This window comes from Gordionus sp. m RMFG-2023, chromosome 2, assembly GCF_954871325.1.
Source record: "Gordionus sp. m RMFG-2023 chromosome 2, tfGorSpeb1-WG-v2, whole genome shotgun sequence".
Taxonomy (NCBI): domain Eukaryota; kingdom Metazoa; phylum Nematomorpha; class Gordioida; order Chordodea; family Parachordodidae; genus Gordionus; species Gordionus sp. m RMFG-2023.
In genome coordinates this window covers 9670738-9687723 of record NC_088776.1, presented here as the reverse complement: position 1 = coordinate 9687723, position 16986 = coordinate 9670738, and the positions used below count along the sequence as shown (strand labels likewise).

Genomic DNA, 16986 nt, shown 5'->3' with positions numbered 1-16986 from the left:
AAAATTATTTAATGCTAAGACTTTATATAAAAATAATATAATCTAACTTTATAGTATTAATAAAAAATGAAATAAAAAATTATGCAAAATAAAATAATATCTTAAATAAAACAAAATATAACTTATCTCAAATTATAATGACTAATTTTTCGACTACGCTAACCAACAATTTATTATTTACGTAATATCATAATAACAAATAAGTTTTTGTTACGTGACGATTAATGATATATCATTGGTGATGATAAATTAAATTTATTTTAATAAATATCAATGTTTTTCATTCAAATAACGTATTATTCTCGACACTAATTTATTATCAATTTATATTTTTTTTTCTTGTTATTCATAATTTATTATATTTTATATTTCAATTTTGTGTTAAGACTAAAACCTTAATAAATTTTTATTATATTAACATTTTAGGTATTTTTTATTGACCTTATTTGTTTGAATAAAATTCCTTTTGAAAATGCATATAATTAGTGTTGTTAAACGACTGAATCGAGTCGACTGAGTCGAAAACTGAGCCAAGTTTTGGGTCAAAAAAATGTTGCCAACTTGAGTCGACTAGAGGATGAATATTTTATGAACTTGAGTCGACTAGAGGACGAATATTTCAAAGATCTGTTTTTTACATTACTTCTCATTTGAATCGTGAAAACAAATGATTGACTTGAGGACAAATAACATTAGTTATTATTAAATATTTTTTGTTTTTACATTTTTTTACTTTAGACTTCCAACTTGAGTCTTGACCAGGGTTGCCATGTCAAAATTTTCAAATTGCTGGAGAAAATCGGTATTTTGCGGGAGAAATATAAAAATTGCGGGAGAAATATGAAAATTGCGATAGAAATAAAAAATTTGCTAAAAAAGGCCCGCAAAATTCCGGCCGGGCCGGGATTTTGAATTGACTTAATTATCAGCCTATTATTTTTTATAATTAGTTTATATAAATACAAATTCGGTAACTATTTTTCAAAATAAAATAACATCTTGATTTATTAAAATATATTAATTTATAAAAAAGAATGTAAACAAGATAAAATTTTATAAAAAAACAAACGATTTTAATTTACAATGTAAAAAATATATTTTATGCGAATGTCCCGCAAAACATCCGCAATTGGAAATCTACCTTGTGTGTGTGTGTATAACATTATAGGGATAGGCGCCTAATTATCACGTATCACGTTTAAATATATAATAAGGTAATATTTTACTCATTTTAATGATAATTATTTTATTTATTATTGTTCAATCACATTATTATAATCAGTGCAGGAGAGTGTATCTACATCCATTGCAAAACAAAAATATTCTCCAAAAATAAGAAATAATACAGATGCAACTATGATTGCAGTTAATGTAATCACTTATCTTGTACTACAACATTCACAGAGCTACTTATCATTACAATGTAGGTAGAATCTTTCCCCATAATATTTAACGACTCCAAGATAAATGAAAACTTTAGTTGTAGAACAAAAATGAGCAAGGATATCATCAATGTTTTAGAACCTGAATTCATGAGGTCAATTCTTGACGATGGGCATACATATGCAATTTTAACAGATGCATCTAATAAGGGAAATATTAAAATATTTCTTTTGATCCTACTCTATTTCAACAAAATCAACGACGTTTCAAGAAAACTATTAATTTTTTTCCCCTCAAATAGTGAAAAATCCAAAGACATAGCTAACCATAATGGTAAATATAGCAGATTCGGGATTATCAATAAATTACATGTCAACTTTCTGATCTGTTAATGCTTCAGTGAATTTGGAAAAGACCAGAGTGTATTTACAAAATTGAGTCAGCACAAAGTTGGTTGCGATATGTTCCTAATACCATCTATAGAATTTTAAAATTTTATAAACCTTTAAATATTTCTTAAATAAAGATTATAAAAGCTGCCCTAACATTTTGAAAGTTTTTTTCAGTAATTAATGGCAGGGGTATATTTAGGAATGATTTCACACGTAGGAAATCTACTACATACTGTTAATATGCAGTTGCAAGCAGAAGAATCTTAACAAAGATTCACAAAATTATGGTGCAGATGCAGAGTTGTACAAAAGATCTTCTTTGAAGATTTTTGAGCGAGATCTAGCTCAAAAATTTGAGCAAGATCTTTGAAGATCGTAATTTGAAGATCTTTTATTTTTTAAAAATTTTGTGTAACGATCTTCAAAGATCTTCATGATATTTATTTTTTTACCCCTTTATTAAAAGCCCAGATGTTTTTCAATTTTCATCAAGGCAGGAGGAGAGGTATAAAACATAAAAGAAATATTATATTAATAAAATTGAAAAACATCTGGGCTTTTAATAAAGGGGTAAAAAAATAAATATCATGAAGATCTTTGAAGATCGTTATACAAAATTTTTAAAAAATAAAAGATCTTCAAATTTTACGATCATTGACAATAAATTTTATGGTGCCATTGATAAAACTATATTAAAATGTTTAAATATTTTAAAAATACCGATAGAGATAGACATTGATGTCTTGTTTGAGGATATTGTAATGCTCTCTATTTTTGATTTACAATGTAATAAATATATTATTTTATGCGAATGTATAAATAAAAATATATGGAAAATTAAATATAATGTTAATTATATATTAATTGAGATTTAAATAATGGAACTAAACATTTACCGTCGTTATTGAGATATTTATAAAATTCCTGGCATGACATTTTATAAATTTGTTTAACTATTAGCTCGGCCCCTAATGTTGTTAAAGTAATCCTTTTTCCAGGCAGTCCTCATCAGGCTAAAAATGCTCGGATAAGGCATTAAAATGAGGTAAAGAAGACATACTCGCAATTTTTTTTCCAAGCATGGGGATTTATTGTTATAATTCTACCCATTTCTCCTCGCTTTTAGACAATTTAACTTTAAGTATTCTGGCGAATCATAAAAAATAGAGAGAATTACAATCTCCTCAAACAAGACATCAATGTCTTTTGTATTTTTAATATATTTATTAAATTACAAAAACCATCAATTGACAGTTTCTATTCCAAGGTCATAATATTTATACATTTGTAAATAGAGTTATTAAAATCAAATTTTGATCGTAAATATTCTAAAATTGTCTTAATAAAAATATCTGCTTCATTTAAAGATGTATTAATTAGAGTATTATTTGAACATTTAATATTTTTAGCAAGAGTGTCATAAAATTTATTATCAATTTTTAACTGTAGAGATGAACAGAGCTGTAGCATGATTTTGTGAATCTTTATTAATAAAGAATATTCTGATTGCAACTGAATATTAACTGCATGAAGTTAATTTCCTACATGTGAAACCAATCCCAAATATGCTTCTGCCATTTCATACTTGAAAAAAATTTTCAAAATTTTAGGACAGCTTTTTTTGAGGGTTAAAATTCTATCGATGGCAAGTATTAACGATAAGCACCTACAACTCACACCATTCCAAGTCAGACCACTCCATCCACTCTTTTAATTCATTAACTCTTTTAGTTGATGAATTAAATTCGTTAAAATATCTCATCATAATTATTTCTACATCCACAGATAGTCATTGCCTTCTTGCAAGAATCATGTAGTATATGGCATATACAGTTAATTGGTATTAATTCATTATTGTGCTGCCTCAATTAGGTAAATACACTTTGGTTTTTGCCAAAATTTACAGACATTATCAGCACAGAAAGCTGACATGCAATTCATTGATAACCCTGAATCAGCTATATTTACATTATGTGGTTAGCTACATCGTTGAATTTTTCACTATCCGAGGAAAAAAATTTAACAGTTTTATTGAAATGTTCTTATGTTGAAATAGCAAAAGATCAAGGGAAATGTTTTAATATTTCCCTTAGATGCATCTGTCAGAATTGCATATGGATGCCCATCTTTCAAATCGTCTAGAATTGACCTCTAGGATTCGGGTACTAAAACACTTGTGATAGCCTTGTTCCTTTTTGTTCTACCACAAGTAAGGTTTGCACTTATATTGGAGTCGTTAAATATCATAAGAAAAAGATTCGACCCACATTGTGATGATATAGCTCTGTGAATGTTGAACTACATGATAAATGTATACGATTTCCGCAACTGTAGTTGCATCTGTATTATTTATTATTTTTGGATAATATTTTTGTTTGCAATCGATGTTGAAATACTCCTCTGTAATGATGAAGGAAATGATATTGATTTATTTTTGGATAAAAATAAAACAGGATAGAAAGAAATTTACAAACTAGACATGTTTTTCGAATAAATATTTAAAATTTATTTTAAAAATATAAAGATAATCAATTACTGTCTCTCAAAATTATTATTTATATATTAAAAACGTTAAAAACTTTTAAAAAAAATTGCCGTAGATTTTTGTGGGAGATTTCCAATTTCGGTAGTTTTGCGGGAGAGAAATGTCTGCGTGTAAACTAAAAAATTGCGGGAGTCTCCCGCTGATGGGGGTGACAACCCTGTTCATAACTTGAATTCACAACTTGAATTCACAACTTGAGTTTGAGTTAGTCGACATATTCGACTAACGACTCGAGACTCTGATTCGGAGTCGGATGAACTCGACTTTTTAACAACACTAATCGAAAGTAAATGAACAAATGAGTATCCACGGACTTCATAAAGAGAAATTATATCACGCAATATAATTTTGAATCCATCGTTTTTATGCTAAAATTGTTATAAATTTTTAGAGATAGAGCCAAATATATAAATTAAAATATCTGCAAATGACAGGATTTTCATTGGATGCAAACCCCCTTCAAAAACTTTTGCCTACCCCCCCCCTAAAAAATTTTCGCCGCCTTCGGCGGCGGTGTCTTTTTATTTTGAAGAATTTATAAAGATAACTTAAATTTATCTATCTCTACCAACTAATTTTTTGATTATAATTAATTTATTTTTTTGATTATAAAGAATTTATTTTTTTGATTATAAAGAATTTATTATTTTGATTATAAAGAATTTATTTTTTTGATTATAAAAATTTATTTTTTTGATTATAAAGAATTTATTTTTTAGATAAAAATTCAATCAAAATCTCCATTATTTACAATGAATTAATTATTATGGCATTATGAGCTTGCTGATATATCTAAACCTTTTAAATGTAATTTAAAAGGATAGCAGAAAGTTTTATTTGGAAAACAATATGTATGATTGTTTGCAATATATAGATTTGGTCGATAATTGTATTATAATAATTCTATAATAAAAGTATTAATTTTTACAGCAATTAATTTTGTCCTATTTCATCTCAAAATTTAATAGATAACCCCCCAAAAATTGATCCGACCCCCATTAAAGCAGCTTACCCCCTACACCCTCAAAAAAATAGGATGCAAACTGTTCCTACCCCTCCCGCTCATGTAGACGATGAGTTATATACACATTCTGTTAGATTTTAATTATTTAAAATTATTGATATATAAATGCAATAAAAATAAGCGATTTTTTATAAATCAATAAAATTTTCTTAACTCGTTTAAATTTCCTACTGGTAACCCTATTTTAATGTAATTTTATTGATTGTGGACCTCTCTAATTTTACTCGCATCATCTAAATTAAAACAATGATTGGGCCTAGATTCACTTTCTATCACCATATTTTTTATCCCTGACACGCTTTGTTAAAAATAGTGTTGCTAAACGGCTTGTTATGAGCCGATTTTTTAAAACGGCTAACTCAATATTTTAGCCAGAAAAATTTTGCATAAGCCTCGAGATTTCGTTAATATATGTCTACACCATTGTTCCTTCTATGAGCAAAATCTTCAGGCTTATATAGTTTTTTTCTGGATGAAATATTGAGTTAGCCGTTTTAAAAATCGGCTCAAAACGAGCCGTTTAACAACACTAATTGAAAAGAAATATATATAATCAAATGGTTTACATAAGCACTAGACTTTCATTGTTACGGACCTATAAATTTAAAAAAAATGTTTTGTTCAATCATAAAATATATTATTTAAAACCATATGATTATATAAATTCTAATAAACATGTTAAAATAACATTATTTGATATGTATTTTATACATATTAGATATTTCAGAAATAATATAAATAAAGTTATTATACAAAAATTACCTCTGTTAATTTATAATTTATTTACATTATATATTATATAATTCTTAAATTTATTTTATATTTTAACAGTATTTAAACGTATATTTTTATAGCCGAGTTATATTTAAACGGAATTGATTTTTAACCAAATTCGCCATATTTGTTAAATTGAATTGATAGTTTCGAGAAAGGTTGCAGATTGATATAATGAGTTCTTGTTATAATTGTGGAAAAAGTGGCCATATGTCACGGGAATGCACAAAACCAAAAGTTTCTAAGAGACCTGAAGGTGGTAGTGGTGGTACTGGAAGGAGCGGAAATTTTAAAGGTTCATCGGCAGGAGGAGGTTCGTGAGTGATGTTTAAATTATATAATAAAATTAATTCATAGAGAAATGTTACAAATGTAATAAATCTGGGCACTTCGCCAGAGAATGTAAAGAAGGCGACAAGTGCTATAAGTGTAATAAAGTAGGGCACATAGCTCGTAATTGCACTGAAGCTTCGGATGACTCCCCAAGAGGCGAAAGAAATAATTCATGTAAATATTCTTTTATAAAAAAGTTTTAAAATGATCTTAGCTTGTTTCAATTGTGGAAAACCTGGACATGTGCAACGTGACTGTACTGAAAGCAGCAATAATAGTAAGACATGTTATATATGCAATCAACCAGGCCATTTGTCTAGAGATTGCCAAGAGAAAAACAATAGAAATGAGAAATCAGTATGCATTAACATCTAAATACCTAATTTTGTTTTTAAGTGTTTTAGTTGCAAGAAACCAGGGCATTTTAGCAGAGATTGCCCAAATTCTTTTGATGAGGAAAAATGCAGAAATTGTGGAAAATCTGACCATATAAGTAGAAATTGCACAGAGCCTAGATGGGAACAGGGAGGAAGCCGAAATAGGCGTAGAAACTTTAATCAAGATAATTTTGATAGGGACAATAATGACAATGGTTTTGATAATAATCAAGGTATTTTTCAATAATATGAATATATATAATTTTGTATTTTAGATTCTTTTGGGGGAAGAAATGGTAGATTTCAAAAAAGTATGGATGATCAAAAATGCTTTAAATGTGGAGAGGCTGGTCATTTTGCAAGAGACTGCACCTCAAGTACCCCAAGATCTAATGACAGAGAGGATAACAGAGAATGTTATCAATGTGGTAATCATGGACATATTGCTAGAGATTGCCCAGACAAGGGTTCTTCTAATAATGGAGGAGGTAGGAGAGAAGATAATAGAACTTGTTACACATGCAAAAAAACTGGCCATATAAGCAAGGATTGTACTGAATCTAATGCAAGCAATGGTAGATCATGCTACAATTGTGGCAAAAGTGGACATATCAATCGAAATTGCCCTGAAGGGAATGTAAGAAGTTCATCAAATCAGGATTGCTATAAATGTGGTCAAATTGGACATATTGCAAGAGACTGTAAAGAAAATGATGATCAGATATGTGACAAGTATATAATGATATAAATGTTATGTATTTTTAATATTTGAAAGGTGCTCGATACCTGGTCACAGTAGTGATTCATGTAAAAAATGCTTCAAGTGCCAGAAATTTGGTCATATATCTGTGAACTGTGAGGAATTGGTGTCAGAAGCTTGAATTACCAAATTATAATGACCAATTTACAAGAAGAATAGATTGTTTTCAATTTACAATTTTTTTGGGTTAGAATATCATTTATAATGGATTAAATGTTTATATCCAAAATTTGTAAAAAGTTTTGTATTTTTTGGACATTTCTTATTATATACATGAGTTATTTTGAAGTTTCCTTTATATTATAGTTATAGCGTACCAAATTGATATCTTTGATTTACTTTACCCCACTTTATACTATATTCCTAAATAGATAATTTTCTTTGTGTTGCTTAATTTGTTCACAGATAAAAAGTTTTATAAATAGAAAATATGAGATTTGTGTTTTCTGTAAATATATGTATTTTGGTGAATTCACAAATAATATAAGCCCTTTCACCAGGATCAGTAAACTATTAGGCGATATTCATTATCCCCTGTAGGTTTCTCATACTCATCGCCCCAAGAGTAATATATATCAATGTTTTAAAATTCTCTTAAATTGACATTAGCCAAAAATTTAACAATATCATTAACTCACCGTTATTTTACAAATCATAATCAGCTCCAAGCTACTTCTGTTTTTTATAAGCCCCTTCCAACATAATTTTATACCCACCCATGAACACTCATGTATTTTTTTTTACAAATTATTGCAAATTTATTATTTTTTTATTTCAAAAATTTATATAAGATTGATGTCATATATTTTTTGATATTCATATATATATATATATTATAAAAACCTATATTATAATAAATGATCTTTATCAATATCTGTTGTAATTATTTTAAATTAGTTAAATGAAATTTGAATTGCAAGTAAAGAATGGGAACCATCCTGAGCAAATCTTTTTCTTTATTGGTGTGGGTGCACTAAAAAACACCATTTTGCGGAATGCTTATTGGGTAGGACTATATGGTTGATTGCCTCAAATTGAGCCACTTTTAATGGTTAATTTAATATTTTACTATGATTTTGCTCAGATGGCACAAAGGTTCATAAATCTCAAGGCTTAGGCAAAAATTATCTGACTAAAGCATCTAGTTTGCCTTTTTAAAAAATTGTTTAACATTAGGTAGAACTAGATAACAAATTTTTTAATAAAAAGATCAAATTAATATATTATATCTAATCAGTATTAAAAAATTTGATTTTTTTAAAGTTAGAATACAATGCCAAGCAAGATATTATCTTAAAATTTTATCAGAATTTTCCTACCCTTGGAAAATTATAATTTTTGTTGTATTAAAAGTTCTAGAATTTTAAGTTTACACTAATTTAATTTTATAACAAACTCATTTTAGACTTAAAATATATTTGGTAGGTCATAAATAGTAGAGTATTTTTCCATACAACATTGTTAAAGCTTTAAAATACAATAATATCAACAGCCATCCACCTGACCCAAATTGAAGTTTAGATAAGTTTTGTTTTGTAAATCAAGAATCTTTCAATATAAAGCTATAATCATTTATAAAAATTTTGCATAATAGTGTTATGTCCCACATTCAACAGCAATGTATCCCTAATAAAAGGGAGTAAAATTATTTGTTATGGTAAACATGCCAACAGATGTCCTTCATCAGGCACTTTCTTTAACAATAACAAACTTGTTATGGCACCATCTTATTATCATGCCCTTATAATAGCATCAATATGGAAATAATTCCTACAATTTCAAGTTTTAACAATACCTTCAATACAAAAACAATCCCTAAATCAAGCCCATATAATAATATTAATTCAACCTCTATTGTTTAAGCACAAAAATGGGTATATAAATTTATGAAGGAAAATCTCACCCACAGCTTGCATTCTAAAAGTTGCTCGAAACCTATATTCACAAAAACTATTACCTATTTTAACCTTGTTAAATAATATCAAAGGTTTAGATCTCTTATCATTTATTTAACTACAACTTCCAATATCAAAATCAAATTTAACACAAAATTTCAAAATAATTGAATTCAAATCATACTAGCTATTTTGATATACACAAACAACCTATACATTCTTTCAATAAGCTTCTGACAGATAAAAATAGGCTAAGCTTATTGATAATAAAATCAATTTATGCAATGTAAATTCAACTATCTATCAACATATCTTTTCCAGTGATACTATGCCCCCCAATGATGAAAAAACTATATGTCCATACACTAAACATCTGGTTCCCGTTCTAAATTGCTAAAAATTGGGACTCTGGCTTATATCTCCTAGAAAATTTTTAAAGGAAATTTGAAATTAATATTAATAGATGCTAGGGGAATAAACACTTGTATTTAAATCGAAAATTTAAAAAAAAAGTTGCTAAAATGGATGATATCCAAAATCCCAGTTTTGGGAATCATAGAAGTTTTCTAGGAGATAACTAGATTCCCAATTTTTAACGATTTAGAACCTATTTCTAACATCCTCAGACTTTTTATTTACTTAAAATTTTTTTTATTCATTCATAAAATTGTACATGCCATTCGTTCATCAACAATTTTCATGTCCCCTAGATCTTGAAGTTCATTTAAAAAAATACTCTTAAATCTATTTTAAATATCAAATTCTTATCACTCCTGGATTCAAGCTACCCTTCCACCAAAGCTAGGTGATATAGGTATCCATTTCCCCATATCCTTAAGCATTTCAACCTTTTTATCCTCAGTTGCTAAATTTCGTTACACACTTGGAGACTTGTATACTATCGATCCACATCATATAGCAGCATTAGACCTTTGGAACAAAATTGCTTCAAGCCGAAAATTTTCATTGCTCTATCTTCACCTAAACCCAACCCATATAGAGAATGGCAACAATACGACTCTTGCCAGATCAAATAATTCCAGCCTCAGCCATATGCCATCTTGGTTACGAATTGAAAACTATACCTAATTCTTATTTAGGCTTTACTAACCAAACGACTTTTAATAGCTATTAGTCTTCGTTTAGGCTCTGAAATCGTAACGCCGACATCATGTGTCCTATGTGAAACTAATATCGATACCCTTGGACATTACCCCCTTCACTGTGATTTTTCAAAAGGCATATCCAGACACTATGCCTTCAATTCGATCATCAATAGAATCTTGAAATCCACAAATATTCCTTCTACGCTGGAACCTCTGGCCTCAGCCCTGATAATCAAACCAGACCTGATAGAATGATGCTAGTCCCTTGGAACCAAGATATACCCCTCGCTTGGGATTATACATGTCTAAATCATTTTGCCAGATTTTTTTCTGTCAACTCCATCCTTTATATATACATAAATTTTTTTTAATTGGTTTAACGACACATTAAATTTTAATTAGTCGCATGCACACTTTTACACTTTTCTCATTCATTTGTGAGAAAAAATTGGCAGAAAAAATTAATACCATTATTTACTACACTAGGTAAAACTTGATTTAAAAAAATATCATCCAAAATATAGCCACCTTAATAATCTTTTGTTTGTTCCGGCTCAGACACATGTGGATCAAATGGACCCCAAGCCCTAAAATTATTCAAAACAATAGGACAAAGGTTACTTTTAATTACAGATGATCCAAAAGAAGGCTTCTACCTACGACAAAGAATATTAATCGAAATTTATCGATCCAACTGTATATCTATACATGGGTCATTAAGCCCCGTCGACCAAATCTATATATTTTTTTTTAATTTCTCTTCTTTTGATTATATATTTTTATATAGAATATAGACATAGTATGTTAATTATGATTTTAATATTTTATTGAACTAATTGATATAAATGAATTGAATAATTAATTTGTTTATAAGCTTTTTAATTATATAACACTATATCTAAGTATAGAATATAAAAAATTATTAAAGAAACAGGTAGAAATTGATATTAAACAATTTTCTCTTAATACAATGTTAAAATAATTATGGAATACAGCTTTAAAATATAAATGATTTCCTAAAATTGAGATTTTGTTAGAAATGTCTTAGATTAGAAGGAAATTACAAATTAGAATGTAAATATTATGTAAAGAATTAAAATACTCTTCTATATCCATTAATATAAAGGAAATACAATAATATAACATAATAAAAAGCATTAGTTTAATTTATATTATTTGTCTATTTCATAATAAAAAAAAAGATTTCTTTTGATGCTTTTTTTTTGTTTTACAGGCATATTTAATGTGAAGGAAGGGCTGTTTTTTAAAACCAAATTTAAAGGGCATGACATGTCCAAAGAGACTTCTCTCTGAGATTGTAAAGGCGATGACACCCCTGCAGCTAATCCGTTTGGACAAAGGAATACATGTAAATGTATGTAATGTAGTGTTGTTAAACGCCTGTTTGGATTGATTTTTATAAATGGCCTGATAATTATTTTAGCCAAAAAAATATTATGTTAGCCTAGGGGTTTTACTTAGGTGGAAAATAGGTTTGATCTATTTGCCAAATTTTTGGGCTTACATAATATTACTTTCGCTAAAATTTTAATTGGATCATTTTTAAAAATCTACCCAGATTGAATCACTAAATAACACTTAAATGTATGCAATTAAATTTGAATAAGTCTTGAAATTGAGTACCTGATTTGTAACATGCTAAAGTGACATTCCATTCCATTAGATTTTATTTTATATCTATTTCTAACCCCGGAACTGCTGATTTTCAAATATTTAAGAGATCCAATTTTTTTAGTGGATTTTAGTCCTGAATACTGTACTTCACCGAACTACCCATTGATTCAAAGATTTAAAGAATAATTGGGTGTCATTTCTATTCAAATCATAAATTAATCAAGATTTGTTTGATATAATATTTTGAAAGTTATGATATTTTAATTAGAATGTGTTGATATTGAATTAAACAGATACATAGGCACCTAAAGTTTTTACCTATCACAATTATAAAAATATCCTGTAAACACTCAAAATTATATGGAAATTTCTTACTGATTTATCTATCATTTATTTTAGTTCAAATTGGTTATCCTGAAATTAATATAATTAACAAATTTATGGGTAATTTTTCATTAAAAATATAATTTTAGATGGCACCTTTTAGGTTATTTTGACCAGTTTTCACTTTTAAAATATGGGCTTTTAATATTGATGCATCTATAAAATTGAATTACCTATCTCTTAAAATCCATTTTATGCAGGAATCCAAAGAGCCTTTCAAATTGCACTGAAGTTGGGCTCAAAAATTTTAATATTCCTGGCTATGCTTGGGCATAAATTTTTTAAATACTTCGGGCTGCGCGCAGGCTGAAAAATATGTCGGTATGAGCTGATACTAACGGGGAGGGCCTCGTAAGAAAAAAAGAAATCGAAGTTTTGTAGTTTTTAAATTAATTTTTTGTATTTTTGTCTTGTTTAACTTGGATAATGTATTTACATATTTTTTTGTTTATAGTTTTCTCCTGTTTTTTAAATATATTTAATTTTTTTTAAAAATATTTACTTAATTATATTCAGAGTTTGGAACTTCAGAATTCTAGGAACTGGAACTCTTTTAAGACTGAATTTATAGTGCGATCCAATCAGTCAGGATATAACAGCTGATCGATTTTAAAAATCTTTAAAAGAAATTCTTCGATTATTATAATGGAATTAAAGTTAAATTAATATAAATAAATGGATCTCACTAGCAAATTTTAAAAATAGATCAGCTGTTAAATTGTACTAGTTCAAATCACACTATGGTCTAAAATTTAGGGATTGGAACAAAAATTTATGATAAATCCTTGAACCAGTTCTAACAAAGTGTAAATATGATATTGTTCAAAATGCTTGTCAATATTTTAGAGGGCTTTATTGTATAAATTTTGGAAATATTTTTCCACTGCTTTGAACAGTTTGAAGAAACTGTCAAATCTTAAAACCATGAACATATTTTTCAAATGGGTCTCTTTATTTAAGCATTTAGAACCATAATTCAGAAATTCTAATTTTTATTAACTTCTTTTCAAAATAAAATATGCTTTTTATTAAATTTAACATAAATATGAGAGCCAAAGAACTATAAGATAAGTATTTTATATTTTTGCAGAAAGTGCAAATTAAAATGTTAATATAAAGGAATCACCTATAAATACACCAAAGTTTTTGGAAATTAAGATATAAGAAAGGCTTATTTTTCAGAAAACTTAAGAAACTATTTGCATTTTTAGATTTCTATTTTAAACTCATTCACTGATAAAATTTTGCATAATCATATAAATACTTAAAATTTTTTTAAAATTTGAATTAATAAATTTATGATAAATTTGATTTTAAACTTCAATTATCTAATTTTATATTGTGAAAAGCTATTTTATTGTATAAGTACTATATTAATAAATTAAATAAAGTGGATATAAATTAATATTATTCAGAGTTGTTAAAAAGATATTTTCAAAAAGACCTAAATACAGATGCATAGCCTAAAAATGTATCTTGATTTAGATACAAATTTTAATATACTTATATCCTGGGTTTGCCGTTGTTTTCGAACAGAATATAAGAGCACAAAATACGTAAACACATTTGAATATTTTGCTCACTTCGAACATCATATTTTAAATGTCAATACCCCTATTTTTATCGTTCTTTCCAACAAATTCTCATTTAAAATGAGCATTTATTAAAAAAAAAATTTACATTTTAATTTATAATTCATTAAAAGTCAGCGGAATATCTATATTATTTTAAAAGATATTAAATAAATTTATTTGTTTTAAATAATTTCGTGCATCAATGATATTGTTTTTAATAATTAGTGGGCATCATGGCTAAGCAAGGATTTATATATTCATTTACATCTTAAAAATATCCTTCACATCTTGAACTGATATCTATTGATTCAAAAGGAAAAAAAATTAGTTAATGAATATTTATGATTATATTGTATTTTTTTCTTCCTTTTTAGTTTTCCCTTTCGGGTGGTGATCTCCTTCAATATCTCTTTCCATTTTATATTATTTAAACAATCCCTTTTATTCAATTTATATTTAGTGATATTGGCTTTAACATGATGGATCCATTGGAGTTTTATTGGTCTTCCTTTTTTTCGTTTACCCATCACTTCCAAATTTTGACCTTATTCCTATATAGTTTAGAGGCCTTCTTACTCTCAGCTTATATCCATACGACATGTCAGTTCACCATGATCTTTGTTTTAATGGGTACTACCTTTAAACTTCCCAGTATATTTGTATTTTTTTATCTTATCCTTTTTTGCCCTGCTAGCACTCTCAGTAGTGTTGTTAAATGGCTTGATTAGAGCCGATTTTTAAAAAACTAACTCAAGATTTTATCCAAAAAAATATTGCCAAAGCCTTGAGATTTCGTTAATAGATATCTAAACCTTTATACCATCTATGAGCAAAATTTTCTTTTGGATAAAATATTGAATTAGCCGTTTTTAAAAATCGGCTCAAATCGAGCCGTTTAACAACACTAACTCTCAGCAATCTCATCTCCGTTATCTGTAGACTTCTCCCGTCTAATTTTTTGCTTGGCCATGTTTCCGAGTTATATAGGATAGTTGGTTGTATTATGAAACTGTATATCTTCCCTTTTAATTTTGGAGGAATTCTTTTGTCAAGGAGATAAATTTCTCATTTTATTTTTTATTCCTCTTTCGATTGTCCCATTGCTTTGTAAAGGGAATCCCAAATTTGTAAGTTTCAATCAATTGCCGATACCTACCATTCATTTATGTTGATGTTGTCTGTTTCATCACCACCTATTACCATATAATTTGTTTTTTCCTTGTTAACTTTTAGCCATGCTTTTCTAATATATCTACCCAACTTATAAATCTTTCCATCATTCCACCTTCAGAAAGTATTACTATATCATATTCCATGGAGTTGTTTCTGATCTAGTCTGCGATAATATATCCATCGCCGTTATGAACGGTAGTGGGCTAAGAACAGACTCTTGATGAACTCCCTCAGCTATGTGGAAGCCGATTGATGTGCCCGGTGTACTTTGGATAATTGTCGGCGTGTGGTTCATGTATCTTGTATTATTCTTATATATTTTTCCGGTATATTTTTGTGGCGTAGCAAAGGGTGACCTAATGCGACGATGTTGCCATAGTATACGAAGGTTCCAGTCAAACCTCGAAGTTGACAATAAAAAATTTCCTTTGATGCTGATGAGCAGTTATGTGTGAAATGATGATTTATCGAGCTTGGAAGTACCCCGGTCACTGATGGGCAGCCGGCCCGGGTGCTAGGATATTTGTCCGATCAACAAAAATGGATTATAAAGATATATTTTTTTTATATAAGTTTTAGGTTTATATTTTTTTTAAATTATATTAGCCTTAATATTTTGTAATATAAAATGAATTTTGCATCTAATTTTTATTTTTAATATTAAAAAGCGTCAAATAAAAATATAAGAATATGTCTAAAAACCTATACAAATATCTCTAAAATAGTTTATAGATAATATAACATTTTTGTATCTAGATACTTACTTAAACAACTCCGCTTGTTTTCAAATATAAGAAATTTATCGATGTGGGATTTCAATCGATAGAAGTGGCTAATACTCAAAATTGAGGCCGAAAATACACTAACGCCAAAGACAAACATGGTCTGTATTGACAATCCTGCAAAGACCTTTCACGACATTCTATATGCAATGAAACCATCAAACGTACTTTAGTTTATGCGAGAATTTCTACCAGAGCCTTCTGGACTCCCCTGGACCGACGGAAAGTATAATCATAACATGGACTACAGAACAGATCACTTATGAGATTTTTTGTGTATCGACGCTATTTCTTTATCTAACATAAATAAAGACGCACTCTTCCCAACAGAGGTCTCAAAAATCAATAAATACATTGATTTATCTAGGTCATTTTGTCTCTATCATTCCTTCTACTCACTTGACGTTTAGTACCAAAGTCCTTAAACTAATTAAATAAATTGACAAGCGCATCACCGATAAAAGATATAAACTCCATCAGGGTTACTACCTTAGACAAAAGTTTGCCATAAACATCATTAGATCTAATTGCCTATATTTCATCTCTATTCGAGATAGAGTAGATCAATAGTGAGGTGATTGCGCGAACCTATTTAATGGCTTATTTTTGTTATTGTTTAATTTATTTTAAATTTTTTTTATATAAAATTTGAATACAATATTCCCCAATCTCGCAATAAATTATCCTAGCCAAACTCTTAATTAGGAAATAGGTATCAGTGGATAAGAATAAATAGTATTTTGGTGATTAGATTTTTTAAAAAATTTCCAGCCAATAAAGTTCCATAATGGAGGGTGGGGGGTATATGCCCGAATGATTGGCTTACCCTTTATCCTTGTATTATTGAAA

At 28.2% G+C, this 16986-nt stretch overlaps 1 protein-coding gene across 1 annotated transcript; it reads left to right on the top strand.

Moving 5' to 3' along the window:
- Nucleotides 1-6209: 6209 nt before the first annotated feature.
- Nucleotides 6210-8461, top strand: LOC135923778 (DNA-binding protein HEXBP-like). Its single transcript, XM_065458714.1, has 6 exons — nucleotides 6210-6431; nucleotides 6476-6625; nucleotides 6666-6808; nucleotides 6848-7061; nucleotides 7104-7560; nucleotides 7604-8461. The coding sequence occupies exons 1-6, from the start codon at nucleotides 6293-6295 to the stop codon at nucleotides 7707-7709; spliced, it is 1209 nt and encodes a 402-aa protein (XP_065314786.1). The 5' UTR covers nucleotides 6210-6292; the 3' UTR covers nucleotides 7710-8461.
- The last annotated feature ends 8525 nt before the right edge of the window (nucleotides 8462-16986 follow it).